Here is a 21,808-nt window from a genome sequence, read left to right on the forward strand (position 1 = left end):
CCCAAACACATAATTTTGATTTAACAATTGTTTACAAAAACCCTAAACCAGATATTTTAAACAAAAAATGCTCATACACAAAATAATAACAGATCAATTCATTCTTAAGATCCTAATCCATTATTTGAGTTTCTTGGATTCTGCTTTCAATACATTCACTCTAAATAAGCAGTTTGAACAAAAACTAAACAATGTTTATAATTATAAAACATAAAATTACATTTGTAGAGACTTAAAATAATACGTAAACAAATACATTTAAATAATTTTTAAAAGAGTGTCTTTACATTATTTATCAATACAGTCGTTCCCACTTAATTACTTATCGGATAATTGAATAACCCACTTATATAAATAAAATTTAGAGGAACCAAATTATTTTACGTGAAACCAATGTTGCATTTCCTCGTTTATTCACTAAATCGCATAGAGAAAAAAATTATTTCCTTCCTCTTTTTAAAAAAATATATATATATACATCATTAACTAGGAATTTTCATTTCTCAGTTAAGAAAATTAGTAATTTGTGGTTTCTCCAATAGGGACTTCCCATTCATTTTCTGCTCATAAACAGTTGTTAGGGGGCAATTTAAATCTTATTAGCTGTTATATATTAGATGAGTTTTTCTTTGTTTTTTTTTAAACCATTTTGACACAGTTTACTCACACACAATGTGAGAGCAGTTGAGAAACGTTCTGTTAAATGTGTGTCGAAACAATCTTTAATTACTAATTTCTTTTGTAGGAAATAGATAATATTACAGTACATATAAACTCTAAACATTTTTCTTTAACGTTCAACAATATAATTTGTAATTTGATTTTCCAATTGAGATAAATTCAATACAAAAATTTTACATTTTGCAATGAAAAAGGTAAGTATCACATAGATCTATAGAGATTCGAGAATTAAAACTAAGGAGAATGTTGAGATTCAGAATGTAAAAAAAAAAAAAATTATAATTATAACAAACATGTAAAAGCATTGAATGAATGCTCATCAAATCATTAAAAGGATAATAATGACTAGTCAAATATACACATTAATTATAACATATTTGCTTATAAAAAATATTTTAAACTTTTCATTTTTATTTTATTTACAATTATTTAGGTTTCATTAAAAATATTTAAAAGTTTTTGATATTCAAAATTTCAAGCTCAAAAAGGATTGTTTATAAAAAAAAAAAATAGGATCAATTAATTACACAAAACAACTAACATTTTAAAATGGAATGTTTAACAGAATGAAAAGATTGAGAAATTTTCACAATGAACCAAATGAGTATACACAATGAGTTATGTAAAAAAATGAATAAAAAGTCGAAGAGGTAAAAAAAGCATTTGATTATAATACAAAATGAAGAAGAGTTTCAATAAAAGGTACATTAATTTTTTTTATAATTACTAAACATTCATTAAATTTTTAATTTTAAATTTTTCATTAAGTTATTTAAAATAAATCATTTAAAATAAAAGGGAATCTAAGCAATATTAAAGTAAATTATTATACTGCCAGAACAGGTAACTTGAGATACAAAAGTTTAACTAAGAATTTCTTTTGAAATAATTCTAGAAGACTTTCTTTTATTCTTTACTAACATAATCATTAATTATTTATGGAATTACTTCAAGTAGTTAAATATTTACTTTTCAATAATTTTTTTTAAACCAAAATCAATGGCTATTCAATGAAATTATATTCAATAAAATGAACTTTATTTCCATTACCTAGTTTCTTTCATGAAATATAATGACCAATAAAATTTCTTAAAAAAAAAAAAAGATTTGAAAAATGAACACTTTCATTATTTAAATCACCTTTAAAAATTGTTTTGAATTATAAAATAGTGATTGGCTTCCTATTTAATTATTTTCAGTCCCATTATAACAGAGCTGTCAACTTTGACACTTTTTTATGATTCTTATTATGGTAGTGACATAAAAATAGCATAGCATGATAATTGTATGTTTCAATGCAAACAAGTTATATGTTTAAAAAATTTTGCAGTGGTCAAAACTAATATTAAATCAAATATTTGAATTTTTAGCCAATATGAAAAAAAATCCTCTATAATGAAAGGCATGCAAATTATACTATGAAATGAAAATCACAAAGATTTCAATCAGTTTGCAATTAATACTATAAGTGTTTGATTTCAAAGAAAGCACATCTTCAAGTTTTCACTCGCAATACAAGGACGGAATTTTACTTGAAATGAAATTTCAAAGTATTCTGTAATTTTAAACCAACCTAATTACCTGGAGAGAGAAAAACATATATTAGAAATAAAAAATAGCAATATAAACAAATATACAGATAGATATTTTTGAAAATCCTGACTTTCATATAAAATTTTCTGGCAAAACCATCTACTCCCAATGAAAGTCTCATATACTTATCTGAGTTTTCATTCACTTTTAATGTAACCAAATAAAATATAAAGTATGAAAAGATTACAACCAAGAAACAATTATTCTGCTTGCATTGCAGTACATAATATGGATGCAAATGGAAAATTTATTTCGTACAGAGGAGAATAAAAATCACTTGAACAAACAGACATGTGATGCATATTTTTAATGCTCAGTAAAAAATGAGAACCAAACTTTTAAATAAACATATTAATATTATATAATTATTATTATTACAAATTTTCAAAGTACAGTAGGGAACCGATTATCCGGAACGGTCGGGACCATCGCTATTCCGGATAACTGATTTTTCCGGTTTTCTGAATCGCTACAAAAAGCCGTTTTTTTATAGTTAAACCAAACTAAAAAAAAAAAAATGGAAATAATCTTAGAAATAAGAAAAAACGATGAAGTAATACACTAATGATTATTTCCAAAATGATGGTAAGGTAAAACAAGAAAGAAAAATCGTAAAATCTTATGAGGAAAAAATTTCTTTTTAAAAAACGGCGAGAAAATGTATTGAATTTCGTTCCGGTTTTTTGGTTTTCCGGTTTTCTGATTTCCGGATAACGGGTTCTGTACTGTATTATTATAATTATTACAAATTTCAACCTTTGGCTTTAATGCAAAAGTATGTATATAAACCACAACTCATTTTTATCGGGGTGCCAAAGTCTATAATGTTTAGCACAAACGCTTGTGGATAAGATGAACCAACAAAAAAAAAAGAGAATTCATTGGATTCAAGCCTGATAAATAAAATGGTTGTTATCATATTGAAAGAAAAGCTAGAACATGTACCTTGCACCATTAAGCTCTGTGTGGCGAAGCAGTGTTAGGGTCTATTTATGATTTCAAAAAACTGTAGTCACTAAGGAATCCTAATATCTTGAAAAATGAATTTCCGATTTGTTGCGAGGAAAATATTTTGTTTTAAACTTTCTCCAAGTTATTCCCATACCTGCCAACATTGGAGAAATAAAATAACGGAGAATTTACTAGCATCATGTTTTGAGCTACGTGTACAGTTTTGATGCATCATGCATAATCCTGTTAGTCAAAAAGTCAAAATTTGAAATTATATAAGCACTCACATTTAATGAAGTAAAAAATATGAAAATAAATCTTAATCTGAAAAAGATTTTTTAAACCATTATTCAGAATTACTTAAGCTATAAGTACTCAACATGAAAATAATTTTCATAATTTTAAGTAATTAGCATTATTTTACAGAATTTTTACATAAGTAGTTGATTTGGCTTTGCATAGGAAATTTTTATCAAAATTCTGTTCAAGAGTTAGCTTGTAGGTAAATAACGAAGTTCATTATCAGAGAAAAAACGATTCACTGAATAAATGACTCACAGAAGCAGTCCCACTATTTATGGTTTGGTTAGTATGGCTGTGCATGAACTGCAGTACTGGCAATAGCGCCATCTGTTGAGGAAAAAAATAAGTATTTTTGCCATTATTTTATCACTAAAAAAAGTTTTCTTAAAATTTCTTCAAAAAATACAGAGGTTTTTGAGAAAGTATGGCGAAACAGAAGAGAGTTGTAAAATGCAGAAGACTTGGCAGGTATGTATTCCTGTCACTAAGGAAAGGACAGTTAAGATTTTAGAAGACTATGTGCATAAAAATTGAGGTGTCTTTTCTTTTGCTTTTTAATTTTTCACCTACCATTCTTTACATAAGGTTGATAACTGGTGGAAATTACTTTCAAAATACAACAAAATGATTTTAGCTTAAAACCTTTGAGTATAAGAAAAACGAAATCTAAAAATATTTTAGAAACCACTTTATACTTCAAGGAAAAAAAGATTTTTGTGGATCCTAGCCAAAGTAACCATTCAATCACACAATTCTTTCAAAATCTAGGAGTTTAAAATTCATAATATGTAATCTCTTATTTGATTTTAAAAATAGAATGTTTAGTCACTATAATTTTTAAAAACTTTTGTAATATAGTTACAACCATTTTTATTTAATTTTATTTAACATGCGAAGAAATTAAAAACTTACGTTTTTTGTACGGGAAATAGTAGTAACTAAAAGATATTACTAGTCCATATGCATTCTTGTTGATCCATTTAAATGTCTTCATTAGATTTTTTTTCAAGTTAATATAAAGTGAATTTATATAAAAAATTGCAATAATTTAATGTTCACAATATAATAAATGCTTTTTTGTAACAAAAACAAAGACTGAATCACAAAGACTAAATCCAATATTCAAAAGTTTGAAACAGCATATCATCTCTTTAGATCCATTTCTGGTCCCAGGGACCACCTATAATTTATATTGTGGCTGTTCAAGTCAAATTTTAGTAGCCCTGGTAAAACCGGACCACCAGACTAAAATAAAATGAAAAACTTTCCGCAAGCAACTAGTTTTAACCCTTTAGTTGCCACCCCATTTTGGGGGAATTTGTTTTAAAATCACAGATGTTTTTAAAAAGTTTTTATTTTTACAAAACTATATTGGTTCATACCATAAGGATGCGTTTGGTAGAAAGCCAAATGGCTGAAAATAGAAATCCAAAAGTGTTATGTGCAAAATCACATTTTAAATAATTCAAAAAATACCTGAAATGTAAGCAATAAAAAAATAAGTAGGAAGCATTCATCCACAGAATGTTATTAATGCTTGAATAAAAAATATTGATGCGTGATTTTATTTAAATTGTTTGATTATGAATCTGGATGTTTGAGTTTAAAATCACGTTAAAACGAATCTTGATGCTTGATTTCAAAATTGTGTGAATATGAATTCTGGTTTATAATTATTAAGTCACCTGAACAGCAATCATAATAGTCGCTTTTAAATAATGTGAATACAAAATGCAATATTCAATATAAAATTGTGAAAATACGAAACACAATGTGAAATCTTAATTTGAATAAAAACAAATCGCAATGTATGCTTTGAAACCATGTGAATGTAATTTTAAATCACGTCTACATCAGCAGAAAAAAGCGTAAAAACTAATTTTTTTTTTCTCTCCTGAATGTGAAAAGGGAAGCTTTCTTTGAAAAGGAGAAATTTTATTTATTAATTTGGAGGGGGGGAAGGGGATAAAACTCATCAATGAAAGTCGAATGCAATGGTGTAATCTCAGGAAAAATGTGACTGTGCAAAACAAAGGAAAAAAATCTCTGCCCAAGTGACTTGCATGTAAGATAAGGAGAACTACCAGCTTTCTATAGAATGCTTGATGCATATCATACTGTAATAGTTTACATAAAATATTTAATAGTTTCATACTTTCTAACTAATTTTCAACACCCTATAGAATGCCAGATTTCAAATTTTGCAGCCACACATAAATATTTATAACATAAACCATTAACACAAGTAGCAAAAAAATGTTAAAGAACATTTCAATGATATTCAGAAAACTTATTCACAAAAGCAGCTGTTTAATGAGGGCAACTTAAAATTCAATTACTTTTATATGAAATCAAAACTTACCACATAAAACTGCAGGAAATATAACAGCAAATGTAGGGAACTCCTAACAGACAAATTTAACACCATTACTTGTTCTGATATTGGTCGATAAGGATCTGTACCATCATCAAAGTACATGGGGCAATCATCATCTGGAAATATATTAATGTATTCAAATTGGTAAAGGATTTTACCTATATTTTATCAAAAACATATTCGTAGAGTAATAATAGAATAAAAAAAAAGAAACTTTTTGAAAATGTTAGTTAGTTATATCAAGCATCTTAATAGTTGAAAATAAAGATCAGGATATTTTTTGATACAATACAAACAAAACTATTTTCAAGAAAGAAGACGAAGTGTTAAAAAGATATTGCAATTAATATAGTATAAGATATTATAAACTATTACTTAACATAAATAGACATTTAAAAGTACTTTCAATTTTGCATTAAATGAAATGAAGAACAATGTTTTCACTGCATTTGAAAAACAAGAGAAATAATATAAATTCTATAGTATAAATTCTATTGAATAATATAAATTCTATTGAATAATATAAATTCTATTGAATAGTATAAATTTGATTCAAAACGTTATTTTTTATATTAATTGCCCATACAACAAACTGAAATGTGCAAGTTAGTTTCATGTTCTATCAATATCTGCTATGTAGACAACTTATAAAACTAAAGCTTTAATAATTCGGAAAATGGTACAAGTGTAAAATCAATTTTCACATAAAGTAATGTTAAGAAAACAGCTAATACAAAAGGTATTGAACTCCAGGAATTGATGTCAGGGGTCTGTCTAGGTTTTTTTGACAGGTACCTATTTTGTGAAAATTTAGACGTAATTTGTGAAAAATTAAAAATCATATTAAAAAATCAACACAAAAATATAGATTTATCGTTTCTTAAGGGATAAAAAAATGAAATTTTAAGAAAAAGTATTTTGTGAAACTACCGTTTTTCCTAAAATTGAATTTGTGAAACTACCGTTTTTCCTAAAGTTGAATTTGTGTAGGTACCGCTAAACGGTAGTAAATTCGGCCTGGACAGACCCCTGGATGTGGACTATTTAGGAAATACAATTTGAATCTCATTAACACATTCATAAAATAAAAAATTCAACAGGAAAAATGCAAAATATTTTACTTGTCAGAGACCTAAATATACATGATCAAACCACCACAAATTAAACTAAAGTAGAAATTTTAGATCAGTAACTCAGAAAATGATTATTTTCCTGACTGTTAAACCTTGAATTGATTGAGTTCTTATTTATTTATTTACTTTTTTATTTAGGCCTATTTTTTGCAAAGCGAAATCTACAGTGGAACCACAGAAAAAGCACAGAATAACCGTTTCAATATTGGAGTCTGCTAATCTTAACAAAACTGACAAGAAAACTTCAAAGGACAAAAAAACAAACAAAATAATTATTAACAAATGAGAAATTGATAATCAATATGGAATGTCAAGTGATTTTCTGTCATGTGATCTTTTTTTCAGACTTTTGTTTACGTTATCATTGCAAATTGATTATAAGACTGTTTTTGCAGTATCAAGAAAAACTTGTTTTATTTCTTTACATAGTCAAATGGTTTTTTGAAATATATGATTTTGTATTTACGTTCCACTATTGATAATGCAAACAGAACCAAAATAAAGGTGTTTGAAATCAAATATTCAAAACACTTTGAAAAAATATTGTATTAAGCATTTTTTACACTGCCCTACATTGACTTGATGATAATGTGGTTCTGTAATTTAATTAGATGGAATTTTTAATTTGAATAATCTTTTTTATTTATTAAAAAAAAATTGGCATTCGTTATTCTTTTAACTTTGATATGTGTCTTAAACACTAATATATTGTAACACACATATGCCAATCAACTGCAAAATTAAATGCCTTATAAAACATTTTTTTTTTTTTTCAATAATAAGAATTAAGGTAAAATTCATATAAATATCTATATAAATATATAAATTAGCAGTAAAAGCATAAATCCGTTAATTTATTTATACTAAAGCTGTGACTTACAGAAAAAAAACAGGATCTTTTTCTTTATAATGCTTTTAAGAAAGAGTAAAATATATGTAATTGCCATCTATGCTATATATATTTGCATGTGGAAATTTAAAGCCTTGAATTTAATAAAACAATGTGAAAACTAAAATTATAAAGATTTTGGTTTTAATTTGGAGTAATTATTAAGCTATGATTTTATGCAATTAAAACAAATAAACACTTATTTAAATTATTACACCTTAACAGAAGGTCTTACAAAATAAATACAAATACTGTCTGGCTCTCTTTAAGGAGAAAAAAAAACCACATCACTATGAACATTAGAAAAAAACTTACGTTCTCTTTCATACTCTGCCATAACCAAAGAAACTTGAGCTCCTTCAGAAGCATTGTAACTAGAAACATCTTGTTTTATATGACAAAAAGCACCAACTGACTCTGACATTAACAAACGATTTAAATCAGCCTTCTGATACACCTAGCATATATAAATAAAATATTTACAGATCTGAGTCAGCAGAATGATTGCATGACTAACATTTTTAAAGGCGGATCAATCTTCACACTTACCCAGCATCTAAATTTGCTATAAGCATCTTCTTCATCATATGTTATTAAATAGGATTTCAAATTTTCTTTCCAAAACCCAATGCACTTCATTTTGTGATCAGGCTCACCTAGCAGAAAAAAAAGGAAATAGGGGTAATCTACAATCAAGAAATCGTCTAATTTACAATTTTTTTAAGGTTACATAATTCATATTGAAAAATATGTGCAATTAAGAATAGTATGATTCTACTAGTTTCATAAATTAAAGTACATAATAATCATAATTAATAAAATATAGTAATTTCAAAATACATTATATATTTGAATAAATCTAAATAAAATAGATTACTTAATTACAAGTTAAAGATTTTGAGAAGATTTTCTGGTGCAGTTCAAGGAAAATATATGGAAAATAATTTACAACTTACATACAACAAATTTAGAAAACCAAATATAGTGAAGATAATAAAAATCCAGCAGATGAGATAGCTTAAACATATTTGTAGATATGATAACAATATCCTTATTAATAAAATAGCTTCTCAAAAATCAGAAATTAAAAAAAGGAGACAGATGGTTAGATGATGTTGAAAAGCAGTGAGGAGGTTAATCGATGGAAAGTACTAGCATCTGATGGCTCGAGATAAAACAAGCTGCTTGAGATAACCAGAGCTGGCAATGCACAGTAGTGCCAGTAGAAGAATTAAAAATTAAAATACAATAACACTTTTAAATTCATTACTATAGATATATATTTATATATAAAATAAAATAAAAATTTAAAAAAGATTGGAGGAAAACAGGTCTGTAATAATATTTTTAAAGCTGTCATTAGAATTACTTTATATCAATGCAAGAAAATATGGTAAGATTTAAAATAGCCTTTATAGTAGCCTTATATGCCGAAAATAATTTCACAGAACCAATATTTCTAACATAAATTCAAAAACATAAGTTTTGGGGAAAAAATGCTTTTTTTTTTTTAACATTCTTTCAGGCTTCTTGTAACATGAAATATTTATAATAGATTTCATTTTGAAAAAGCTACAATCAGATATCAATCTAAAGTCAAATTTTTGTCTTAAATGAATGTTTATAAGAAAATAATAATAAGGGCCTTAACTAATATAATGTAATATGAAAAACTAAAATAAATCAAGAAAGCCAATGTTTTACATAAATTAAAATTAGCTAATTATATAAATTTTAAGCTTAAAATGCTTCTATTCCAGCTTTTATTATTGGAAATCATTAGAAAAAAATTTAGTTCAATACTGTTTATTAAAACAATTACAAAACAAGCACACATAATTGAAATAAACAAGCATATAAATATGAAACAAATTAGCATAATGTGCAACATATAAAAGCAAGTTTACTTACTGTAAATATCGACAGGTCTCCCAAAATAATCTACTGATATGCAATATTCTGCATCAATGTAAATAATTTTCTGATCAGCATCACAGACAGAAAAGTCTGATATGATGTCTTGACACTTAACATTAGGACGAGGACTTGAAGTAACACCACCTCTAATTCTTGTTTCAAACAAGATATCTCCCTTTTGTTCAAATTTAAATTTTCCAGCAACGGGGCATTTTATTGAAACTGGATTTTTTGCTATAAATGAAAAATAAAATTACTTAAATAACAATAAATATTTTAGGCACATAATATGTTTCGGAAAAAAATATTTCACGCACTTATTAAAATGTCATATCGCCACTGTTGCTTATTTGGAAACATAGTCCAGGAACATACAGTTGAAAAATCATCTACCATCATAGATTTTCCTACAAATAAAACTTGAATTTTAGCCAGATATAAAGTTAATTATTACACTAATTAAAGTCAATCAAAGAAAAACAAACCAACTAAAACCATAAAAAAATTTACGAAATCATTTTACAAAACATATAAAAGCTACACTATAATTATACATAACAAAACAAAAATAAACACCTAAAAAAAATGTTTTTACAGTAACATATTACATAGCACAATCCCTGAAGGAAAAAAAAAATGAAGGAAATTAGCCAAAAATTCACCTAAGAATATGAGTTAATTTTTTATCATATAGCTTCAAATTCAAAAGAGAAAATAAGATCTTCATTGCAATAATTTTAATTAATTTTTCGTTATTGCATATAAAGAAAATTTAATGAAAATTTGAGAAATGCGACAAAATATGTCAAAAACCTAACATTTATTCTGATTTTGAGGTCAAAGCACACATTAATTTAGCACATTATTCGAAAATCAAAATTTTCTCAAAAGAATCATAAAAAAACAATGAAATTTTATTAATGTTTTTAATTCTATCCAAAATGTCCAGGGGTAACTACAACACAAAGGAAAAAACCCTGAAACCTTTAAGGGTAAAAACTTAATATCAAGATATCAATTTATATACCATACATATTTAATATAATATTTAAAACTAAAATTTATAATTAAATTACCTACCGATGAAGAATATTACATTTTGATAGTAATTAGTTTAAGAAATAACTTAGTTCTTATAAGAATTGGGATATAATATTTCAAAATTGAATGAAGATGAATCGCAATATTATATTTATTATATTAGATTGTATTTTAAATCAAACTACCATATTTTTCCTAGAATTGTAAGTTTTCTGTTGACAACTATTAAAAATGCGAAGCAAGTTTCTAACGTTGAATAGAACAATGTGAACTGTGTCATTTTGCATAATTTGTAGTGAAAATCAACATGGTAAAGGAAGAATCTCATTTTGTAAAAGGAAAAATTAAGCACTTTTTAAAAACATCCAATGAAAAAAGCACCTTTAAGGGCTTTTAAAAAACAAAAATTGAAAATAAGCACCTTTAAGCACTTTTTAAAAATGTTACGCACCCTGTTTTAGTCTGATTAACACTTTAATTAATGCAGGGCATGAAATTTCTGTTCTAAAGTACATAAAAATAAATCTTGAACAAAGGACAGGGGAAACTTAATTTTTATTTTAGTTTTAATATTTAAAATATTGAAATATATATATAACTAATTAATTAATAATAAATAAAAGTGGAACATTTACCTTTCCTATATCTAATAATATTATGATGACGAGGTAAAAAATCAAAGCACATGAAATCCTTTTGACTGAAAAAAATTATTCAAAGATTAAGAATTAATGAATAATGCAACAAAATTTTTAAAAAAATACAAACAAGAAAATTATAATAATCTTCATAAAAATCTTTTACATACCCTAAAAAATTTTTAATACATATAAATTAGATTCAGATTTTGTTTTTTTAAAAAAAAAGATAGATAAATACATGATGTTAATAATATAATATTTCTTTTTATAATTTGGATTTTAGAACAGATATATAAAATAAATTATGTAAGACATCGCAGTGATGCAAAACATCATAGATCACCAGTTGGCAAAAAAACAAAAATTTGAAAAATCAGTTAAACAAAATTGAAAAAAGATAAAATTGTATGATTTGCTCAGTTTTACTAGTGAATCTAGTTGTACATTTTAACCAAAATTCAAAATTAGTTGCCAAGATCATGATCGCAACCAACTGAGAAAAACTATAAATCAATGTAAATCTGTATTCAAAATACTCACTATTTGCAACAACAATTAAAATTTTCAGTTGGAATGATCTGACATGCAACTGAAAACATTGCTTTGTAGTTCTTTCAGCTAACCCCACCATCTATTGACAAACTTTATGAATAATGTATTAACTTAGTACTAATAAATTATTTAGCTTCCTAACCAGTTTACAGAAAATGGTGCATTTAAATCTCTTTCCAATTTTCCTTCATTGATTTTTCAAATTGTCAATCATTTTGGGCAAAACAGATATTCAGTTACGGATCTGTATGATGAAATTATATAAACTTCAATTTTCCATAAAGACATTATTTTTGCTAATATCAACAATGAAAATTGTGGTTTAAAAAATTTCTGTTATCGAATGAAAACTATTGACTGTTCATAGCCTGAAAAAGGAATTATTTGCAAAAACATTGCTACCTCTAGAAGCAAACCAAAATTGATAAATTTGTTTGTTTTTAATCCTAAAGCTCTTAATAATTCCAATTTTTTTTCCAGTAAATAACAAATATTCAAGGGCATATTTTTCTATTTTAAAGCATTAGTAATTAAAAAGAATTTTAAAGCACTAATATGGACCTGTTCAACATACATATTATCATGATTTGATTTTAAATTTGATATGATTAATGATTCATAAAACACATAATTCAAAGTTCAGATTATAAAGATCTCCTGCTCTATAAGTAAAATGCAAGAGAACCTAAACACGAATTACATTAACTAAGGAGCTAAAATTATTAATTAAATTAAATTTAGAAAGAAGCTTCTGTAGAATATATGTTACCATCCATTGATTCCCATTCTTGCCAAGACATAACGTGAATCTCTTCTTTCATGGCAGACATAAACTTGTTCTTTAATTCGACCAGTATCAGGTTTCCAACGTTCCACAATATGTGTTGCATTTATAACTACTTCAGCATCAAAATTAGCAGTGTTCATCCAGATTCCAGTGAAATTATCATAAAACTTGCATCGAGGTGGAACATACTCAGCCTTAACTGAAATAATAAGTTTTCTCAACTTTATTAACATTTTCAGCCATTTAATATTTTTCTGCATTATTCTAAAAGATACCCTAGGTATAAAAAAATTATTCTTACACAAATCTTTAAATCTCAACAAATTTGCACCAAATTTTTTAACATGTGCTTAAAAACCTGTTTATCATTATTGCTTACTTTGAAACTTTATCCAACAACTATTTGTGCATTACGGTCAGAAGAATTTCTTATAAGATTATATAGAGGTGGTTTTAACTAATAAATCACAGATGATTTGTTTTCAGACTGTTTAAAAATACATCAATAAATTATTTACAATATAACTTAAAGCTCAATATATTTATTAAAAAGAATGATTTCCATTCGGACTTTATATCATATTTTAAGAAAATATTTCTTTTCTGCACTCTTATAAATAAAATCAACAAGAATAATTTTGCAGCATTTGATCACCAAATCAGTATTTTTAAAATCATGTGAAACCATCTGTTCTTTTGTTGTAATTTTAAAATGTCTTTCCATAAACCCAAATAACAAAAAGTCAACAGGAATTAATGAATTAAAATTGACATTTTCTACTAAGTGTCAATACATAGGAAACAATTGCAACAGGGTGCGTGGCCAGATTTTTCAACAAAAAATATATATATAATTAGGATATGTGCAGTAATAAAAATTATTTTTTTCCATCATTTAAGGTTCTTAATTTATAAATATAAAATGAATAAAATTCAAAAACTTAACATTCTTTATCATTCAAAGTTATGTTTTACTTATGTTGTAATTACCTGGCTTTAGATGTAATCTTTCAGGACCACTTTGAGCAGTTTTTAAAGTATTGCATTCTGCTGTTATGGACAAAGATATATAGAAATCATCATCTCTGTTAGCAATCTACAAAACAATTGTTCATTCAATTTCCTATCACTATTAAACAATAAAACATAAGAGATAATATAGAAAAAAATTATTTAGCATTTTGAAAAACGTCTCAAAATAAATTTTTTACAAAATATTAAACCATTTTTCTTTTACTCACAAAACAACGATAGGCTTCTTCTATTCTAGATTCTCGAGCATTCAAGACAGCCCAATAATGATCTTTGCCAATATACCAATCACCAAGGCACTTGTACTGCACCTCTGAAAACAAAATCACAACTTATAGCTGAAACAGAATCATTCTAGCATTTTATTCTTATAGATCATAAGCATATTTTACTAAATAGCAGACGTTATTAATTTTATTAAGTAACAAAGTGAAGAGAAGGAAAAAACAATTTATCAGAGTAGAGTCATACACCATTAAAAGCTCAACTATATATTTTATAAAAAAGATTTTCTTTTGCAATTTTATTATTACGCAGATTATTTTTAATTTGAGAAAGTTATTTTTACAATGAATAATTTATTACCCATACAGGAAAAATATATATAATTTTGAAAGCATAATATATGCTTAATTTTTTATTATTATAATGTTTACATCACTCAAATAAGAAAACGTATATGCATATTAACAACTTGGTGAACAACAATACACAAACACTATGATTCGTACAGCAAAGCAAACAGGGCCCAATACACGTGAATTTTAGTATCATTTAACAGATTGTTGTTATAAAATTGGTTCTTTCACAAAAATCGTGATTAGCATAGGTAAATAACCGTCCCAAAAAAATTAAAAATCAGAGTCAGTAAATTTTCATCAAATGAGTGGCCTTTTTGCAACATAAGCTTTGAAAAGTAAAGTGAGTTAGAATTAATTGTAAATAATAAGTATTATGTTATAAAGAGTTGTAAACAAGTATCTTAATAGTTTATTATTATAGAAAACTGGAATACAGAATCAAAATTGCTGCTTTTATTATTATTTTGAGCATTCACTGAAAATAATGAAACACTATGATTTTTCACAAAAATAAAATTTTGCTAAACTTTTCCACAAAATTAGGTATTAAGTCAAAAAATCTTGGATTAGCTAGCTCTTGGCATATTTGAAAAATAATCACAAAATAGATTTAAAAATAACAACTTAGTATTCCGATAATTAAAATTGATAATTAATGAACTAAAATATAAAATCAAAATTGCTGCTTTTATTAATATTATTTTAAGCATAATTCTTCACTGAAAATAATGAAATGCTATGATTTTTCCTAAGAATAATATAATAACACTATGATTTTTCACAAAAATAAAATTTTGCTAAACTTTTCCACAAATATCGGTAATAAGTTAAAAATCTTGGATTAGTCAGCTCTTGGCATACTTAACAAATAATCACAAAATTGATATAAAAATAACAACTTAGAACTCTGATAATTAAAACTGACTATTAATGGAATTGAAATAAGTTCTCAGAAGTAGGACATCATAATAAAAACTTATTAAATTAAAATAAAGGTGATGAGCACACAAAAATTTAGCCAATCACGATCTTTTCAAACCAGTACTTTTAAAAATGAATGTAGACATTTACCAGCATCTTGTGTATCTTTCACACCATCGCAATGTTTATAATTCATGATGAATTGCTGGTTTTCAATATAAAACTGACTCCCAGGAATCTGACACGCAGTAATATTAGCTTCTGGATGTTCACATTCACCAGTAAATAAATATCTATTCATGTATGCAAATTTCCAAACTCCTTCCATACTGGATCGACAGTTCTTTAGAGTAGGGTTTTTAGCTGAAACAGATTATTATAATTCAATTTAATTCTGAACATACACAATAAAAAGAACCTTTTGCTATACTTTGCCTTGCAACAATGTGTATTCATAAATATAATTTTTTTATGTCTTCTCAAAATATTAATTAAATCAAATGAAATATTCCCTTTTATATAATTCTAGAAAAGGAAAGATTTCCATACTGTGATCTGTGGCAGCATAATCGCCAATTCTCGTAAACTTCCCGGGATCGGCCTGCGAATAACTATAAAAAAAATCACAGAAAAGTACCAACTCGAAGGGTATAACTCGTAGCCGCCCCCGGCAAACCTATAAATGTAGTTTTTTAACAAAAATGTTTCCAGTTTAAAATCAATTAGACACCTTGGCGATTGTAGTTGGCGTGGCAGATCATGATAAGGAAATATTTCCTAAATTAACAAACCATGTTTTAAACTTCCGATTTTTATTATTTCTTTGAGAACTTATAGCATACATCACTGTTTCTAATGCCCTTGGAGAATTTAAAAATTTTGAAAAGCATCGCAAAGAGTCAATCTGTATGGCTATAATAAATAAGTGAGATTTCAAGGAAAACATTTTAAAATTAGTATTTACAGAAATATTTACTGAATACAAACAGGACAGGATAGACAGGACTTTTTCTTAATGTTTCAATTGAAAGATACTTACAAAACCAAGTAATAAGCTCTTTATAAGGATCCAAGTGTTTACAAATTGATTGGAGAGTAGGTTTCTCATTGTTTTCAGGACTCATACATCCAGCTAAAACAAAGGAAATGATGCAGAATGAAACAAAAAATTTTTGTTTAATAAAATAAAAACAAGTTTTCAAAAATAAAATATTAGCTAAATTATTTCTTAAAATATTGATTTCAATTTATTTTACCCTTAATATTGCTTGACAAAATAACTAAGGCATTTTATTTATAAAAGCAAAAAAAACTAATATAATTACTTTCTATTTTCTCCAACACATTCAGAGTTCTCACTAATATACGAATGCAGTTATAACAATTGCTGAAAAAAGAATAACATTAGTAAATACAAAAAATTCAGCATATAATGTTAGAAAGTTATTTACAATGCTGAATAAATGGGAAGAAAAATACATACATAAGTCAACACAGAAAAAGATTTGTACACAAAACATTTAGCATACAATGTTTGGAAATTACATCAGAGTATGAAATTTCAGTTTTAAAGTAACCAGCCAGACTAATATTTTTTATGACGACTATATTTACAAAATTTTCCAAAACCATAAAAGCATTAAAAACTGGATTAGTACAAAACTTTATAATCTGGACCAAATTTGAGTAACTCGTTGAATGTATACTCTTCACTGATAACTTCTTCAACATCTGAATCCATACCATAGAAACGAACCTAAACTTGAATTCTGATGTCTCTAATAACAAAACATTTACTATTGTTTATTAAAGATATTTGGTTTAATTACATGAATAGTTTCTTTATCTTCTATCTGAAATTGAAGAATTTTTTCTTTAGGAGGAAAAGACAAGGTGTCAAAAATATGCAGGGAGGCATTTATGCATTTAATAGATTTTGGTTTTTAGTGATGCATATTTTAACATCCCGTTTTAAAATCTGAAACACTTGCTCATCCTTTTTAAAACTTGTCTAAAGTAAATTGGAAAAAGTACAGTAGTTTTTTAGCACAATATTTTACAAGACAAAACTTACTTACAAACAGTAAAGATTTTGGCTCTTATAGCTAGCTGGCGATTGAAAATTTTGCACACTGCAATATTCAGTGAATAAAGAGGATGAAAAACCTTGCCATTATTAAAAAAGAGGAAAAGAAACCAACCAAATAAAAAGGAAAAAATGGGAAATTTCTTTTAACGGAGATGTACCTATATCAAAGACTTTTAATTCAATGAAATTTAACTATACAGTAAAAAAAAAATAAGATAAAATACAAAAATGAATATTAACTCTAAAATAACCAAATTTTTATTTTGTTTGAATTGATAAGCCTAAAGCCAAAAATTTAAATCCAAATTAACATTTAAAAAAAAAATTTAAAAGATGACACTAATTTAATTTATTTAAAACATTAATTTACAAATATATAAAGTAAGCAAATCGGTCAGTTATGGGACACAGAGCTTTTGGAGATTGCTTCAAATTCTTTAAAATTATAAAAAGTAAACAAACATCTGTTGGTCAACTTTCAAACGATCAAAATCATTGTTTTCATCATATATATAGCTTTCTTTTTCAATAGTTTTTTTTTAATTATTTTATTTAATTATTAACAATTGTTTTACCAGTATCCTAGATAATTCCATCAGAAATACAAATTACAATAAAAATAATACTTTTAAAACTTAGAGAAGTTTCTGACTGAATCTGGTTTGATTGTACTGCTAAAAATGCACCAATCACTTTCACAATTTCTAAATGAATCTTTCATATGAATTTTTATTTTCATGAAAAAGTTACAGCAACAAATACCATTGGTATAGAGTAGAAAAATATTTTAAATTAAAATGAAACATTTGTTTTCGGAACAATTAATTCAATACAAAATCACTTGCTTATAACAAGAAGAGAAAGCTCAAATATCTTCACTTTTTTCTTAAAACCGAATAAACTTATTTGCGTTTGTGAATGGTGTCATCAGAACATCTTCGAACGAGATTCAAAAACTCAAACAACTAAAAATCCAATATAAAAATATAGAGTCAAAATTTATAGAAATAACATATAATAAAAGAAAAATATTACAACTAAGTGATCTAAAATAAACCAATTTTGGGAAGATTTTCTTATCATAATGTAAGACAGAAAAATCGCAAAACCTTGGCAACAACCAGGAAAGCTCAGCAGAAAAGCTTGGTAACTACCAGGCTAGCTAGAAACTTTAAAAAAATATATAATAAAATCACAAAATGGGACCACCATGAAGAGTATAACTGTAGCCACCCTCAGGCAAACCTCTACTTGTTTTGTTCTTTTTATATAAAAAGAATGCAAGTTTAAAATTTATTTGGCACCCCAGAGATTGTAGTTAGGGGGAAATTTACTTATCGCAATCTGCAACGCCAAATTGATTTTAAAGGGGAAGTATTAAAATAAAACATGTAGAGGTTTGCCCGAGGGTGGCTACGAGTTATACCCTTTCTGTGAATTTTTTTTTCTCGTCAGGCCAATGCCTGAAAGTTGCATAGCTTGGCAAATATTCAGCCACAGAAATCTTCTTGCAGTTACACGGAAACATCCCCAATATTTTAACAATCTTTAAGAACATGATAGATAAATAAACTTACTCTTGCTGAAGAAGAATTGTAAAGTTATCATTGTTGGTGTCTAAAATTTCTCTGCATTTTCCTCGACCTTGAATCGACTTACTATCAACTGTTATAAAATTGTTTAAGCCATCTTCACGAGAAAACCATTCACCATGGAGTGTTTGAGGAAGAACGCAATATCCATCATCATAGTAAGCATGGACAACTAATAAAAAAGTGAACATAAATAAGACTCTTAGTCAATGTATGTCAGAAAAATATTCCTTCATTAAAAATTATTATTTTACAAACATTTAAACAACTTATGAACGCATAAATACACATATGCGAAGCAATATTTCTAAGAGGTGATTTTCGCATCATGGCATTTATAAAATGAAGAAAAATGTCTTTCGGTCTTTATAAGACTACCAGTTAAGTGTATGAATAATAACAAGAGAGCATAATCTAATTTTCAAACAATTAAGAATAAATTTCTTAGTTATAATGTTATCACAGAAACTGAACAACGGAACAATAGGAAGAAGTTTCACACAACAGTTTTACAGAAAAATAAGAAGAAGAATATTTTATTTATTTTTGAAACGTTAAAAAGTGGGCGCGGTCTAAGGTTCATATTTTTTTCTAAACGAGATATTATCCAGAGAAAAGATGTGAACTGAGAGATAAAAAAGCATTTTAAAAAATGTCAATCATACCTGTAATTGATGATATGATTAAAATATTTAACAAACATAAATAATTAAATATCACACTCATTTTGTAAACACAACAGTAAAAATATTTTCATTATTGTGTTGCCATTATATGAAAGATTTCATAGCTTAATTATTGCAAAAGCGTTTTCAGCTACCTATTTCTGTAACTCAAAAAGGTTTCCAATTGAATCATCTCTGCCATCTCGTGGCAATTTCATAAAACTATATGAGAGGTTATTAAAATATTAATTAAACCAAATTAACTGAAATCTTTTCTTTTTTTTTAAATTTTTGTTCGTAACGTTTTATTTGAAGGAAATTCATGTTTCTTTCGTATTATATTTTTTTAATAATATCTCATACCACAAATATATGTTCCTGTCTCCGTGTTCATGATTGTAGTAAAAAAAATCAGTAAAAAACAAAAACACTAAGTTCTGCCGAAAGAAACAACAATTGACTGCACTTACCAATTCGGGAGAAACTATATCTATAGAGAACCTACAGCCATTGGTAGCATTGAGCAAGCTGTTGTTCTCTTGGGTTGTAGGCTGGGCAATTTGAAGATATGTTAGGTATGAACGGTCGGATTTCCGGGCAGTTTTGTACTGTATTTTATATTTTTTTTCCTTATTACCATATTAATTTAATTTGGGACCATGGTGCTGCTGACAGTGGGTAAATGTCCTACTGAATAATTAGGAGCATTTAAAAGTCCCCTCCATTTTTCAGAAAATTAAAGAAAATTTTCGTAAATTATTATCAAATTAAATTCCTTAAAGTTTAAAATAATTAAGTGCACATGGGTAAGCCATATGCAATTAAATTAATTACTTAAATATTAATACTTAAAGTTAAATAAACATCTAAAAGGAAATTAATATATGCCAGTCATAGATAAAAAGTTAAACATATTTAATGAAATAGGAAATTAGTAAATTTACATCTTGAATAAAATAAACACGTGCCTTAGCACGAACGTGAAAATTACGACGCTACACTGGTCGAAGCTGTAACCCGAATGCGGAAAAACAGTCTCTGTGGCAGGGTTGCCAACTTTGAATGTTCCGCCAATCCGGCGTTCCAGGATAGTTCGTTATCGCCGTAATGGCGAGACGATCCGCTGCAATAAGAAAGAGATAAAAAAAATTTTATTTTAGCAGATATTTAGCACGTTTAAGAATTTTTTGTTGCTATATGTTAACAATTAAAGTTTTGGAGTAAAAATATGAGAATATACTGCATTAATTAATTAATTACATTATTTATTAATGAGAGTATACATTAATTTCTATACAAACCCACAAATTATACCCAAACATTTAAATAAGCATACGAAAAAACATTCTCCTTTTGAAAAAATTTTTATTGTTGAAACTTCTCTAGTAGTTGTAATACATGTTCACCCTTAATCTTGCTTAAATTTTGCGTTTGTAGCGTTTTCTTCTAATCACTAGTTAATCTTACGTTATCTTAGCTTTCATTTATATGAACCCTGTTTATTTATATTATCTTTCGTATAAACCATGAAATATATTACATTAAACTTTTATTAACTATTATAGTGCTGGAAATACTTTGTTCAAAAGTCTTGCTTTTTAAATTTTTCAAAAATAAATAACTTTGGAATTTATTTCTGTGGAATATTATTCAAGTCTCACAATGAGTACAAACAAAAAAAATACGAGATGATTTAAACAAAGTTTAAAATATTAATAATGTATAACATATAAAAACACATTTAACAATTTTTGACGGGCGAGCATTCACAACACTAAAAGTATAAAGATCGAATATTATCATAGCCCCGATATTACATGGGGTTTCAAAATATATAAATTCGAAGGATTTATAAAAGAGAGAGACTAAAATATTTAAGCCTTGCCTTTGCTAACATACTCTTAGTTCTAAGAAAGATACATAACATCTACACGTGATCTTTAAAAAAGAATCATGAGTGACGCTCATAACAGTGCCATGGGAAAAATACTGAAATCTCATTATCTTTCTAAACACAAAAAGTGCTATGTGATAAGAGTTATCACTCTCACAACCCTTTTATT

The 21,808-nt window shown here is 26.5% G+C and overlaps 1 protein-coding gene across 1 annotated transcript; it reads right to left on the reverse strand.

Annotated features, from left to right (window-relative positions):
* Positions 1–622: 622 nt before the first annotated feature.
* On the reverse strand, positions 623–19,868 carry LOC107457106 (protein undicht). The gene is made up of 15 exons (XM_016075179.3): positions 19,746–19,868; positions 19,066–19,252; positions 16,725–16,786; positions 16,439–16,531; positions 15,550–15,762; positions 14,107–14,210; positions 13,856–13,961; positions 12,848–13,064; positions 11,521–11,585; positions 10,162–10,251; positions 9,839–10,078; positions 8,477–8,583; positions 8,243–8,384; positions 5,891–6,021; positions 623–2,262 (listed from the first exon to the last, which is right to left on the reverse strand). The coding sequence occupies exons 1-15, from the start codon at positions 19,804–19,806 to the stop codon at positions 2,245–2,247; spliced, it is 1,836 nt and encodes a 611-aa protein (XP_015930665.1). The 5' UTR covers positions 19,807–19,868; the 3' UTR covers positions 623–2,244.
* Between the last annotated feature and the right edge of the window lie 1,940 nt (positions 19,869–21,808).

Source organism: Parasteatoda tepidariorum, chromosome 5 (assembly GCF_043381705.1).
Source record: "Parasteatoda tepidariorum isolate YZ-2023 chromosome 5, CAS_Ptep_4.0, whole genome shotgun sequence".
Lineage (NCBI taxonomy): Eukaryota > Metazoa > Arthropoda > Arachnida > Araneae > Theridiidae > Parasteatoda > Parasteatoda tepidariorum.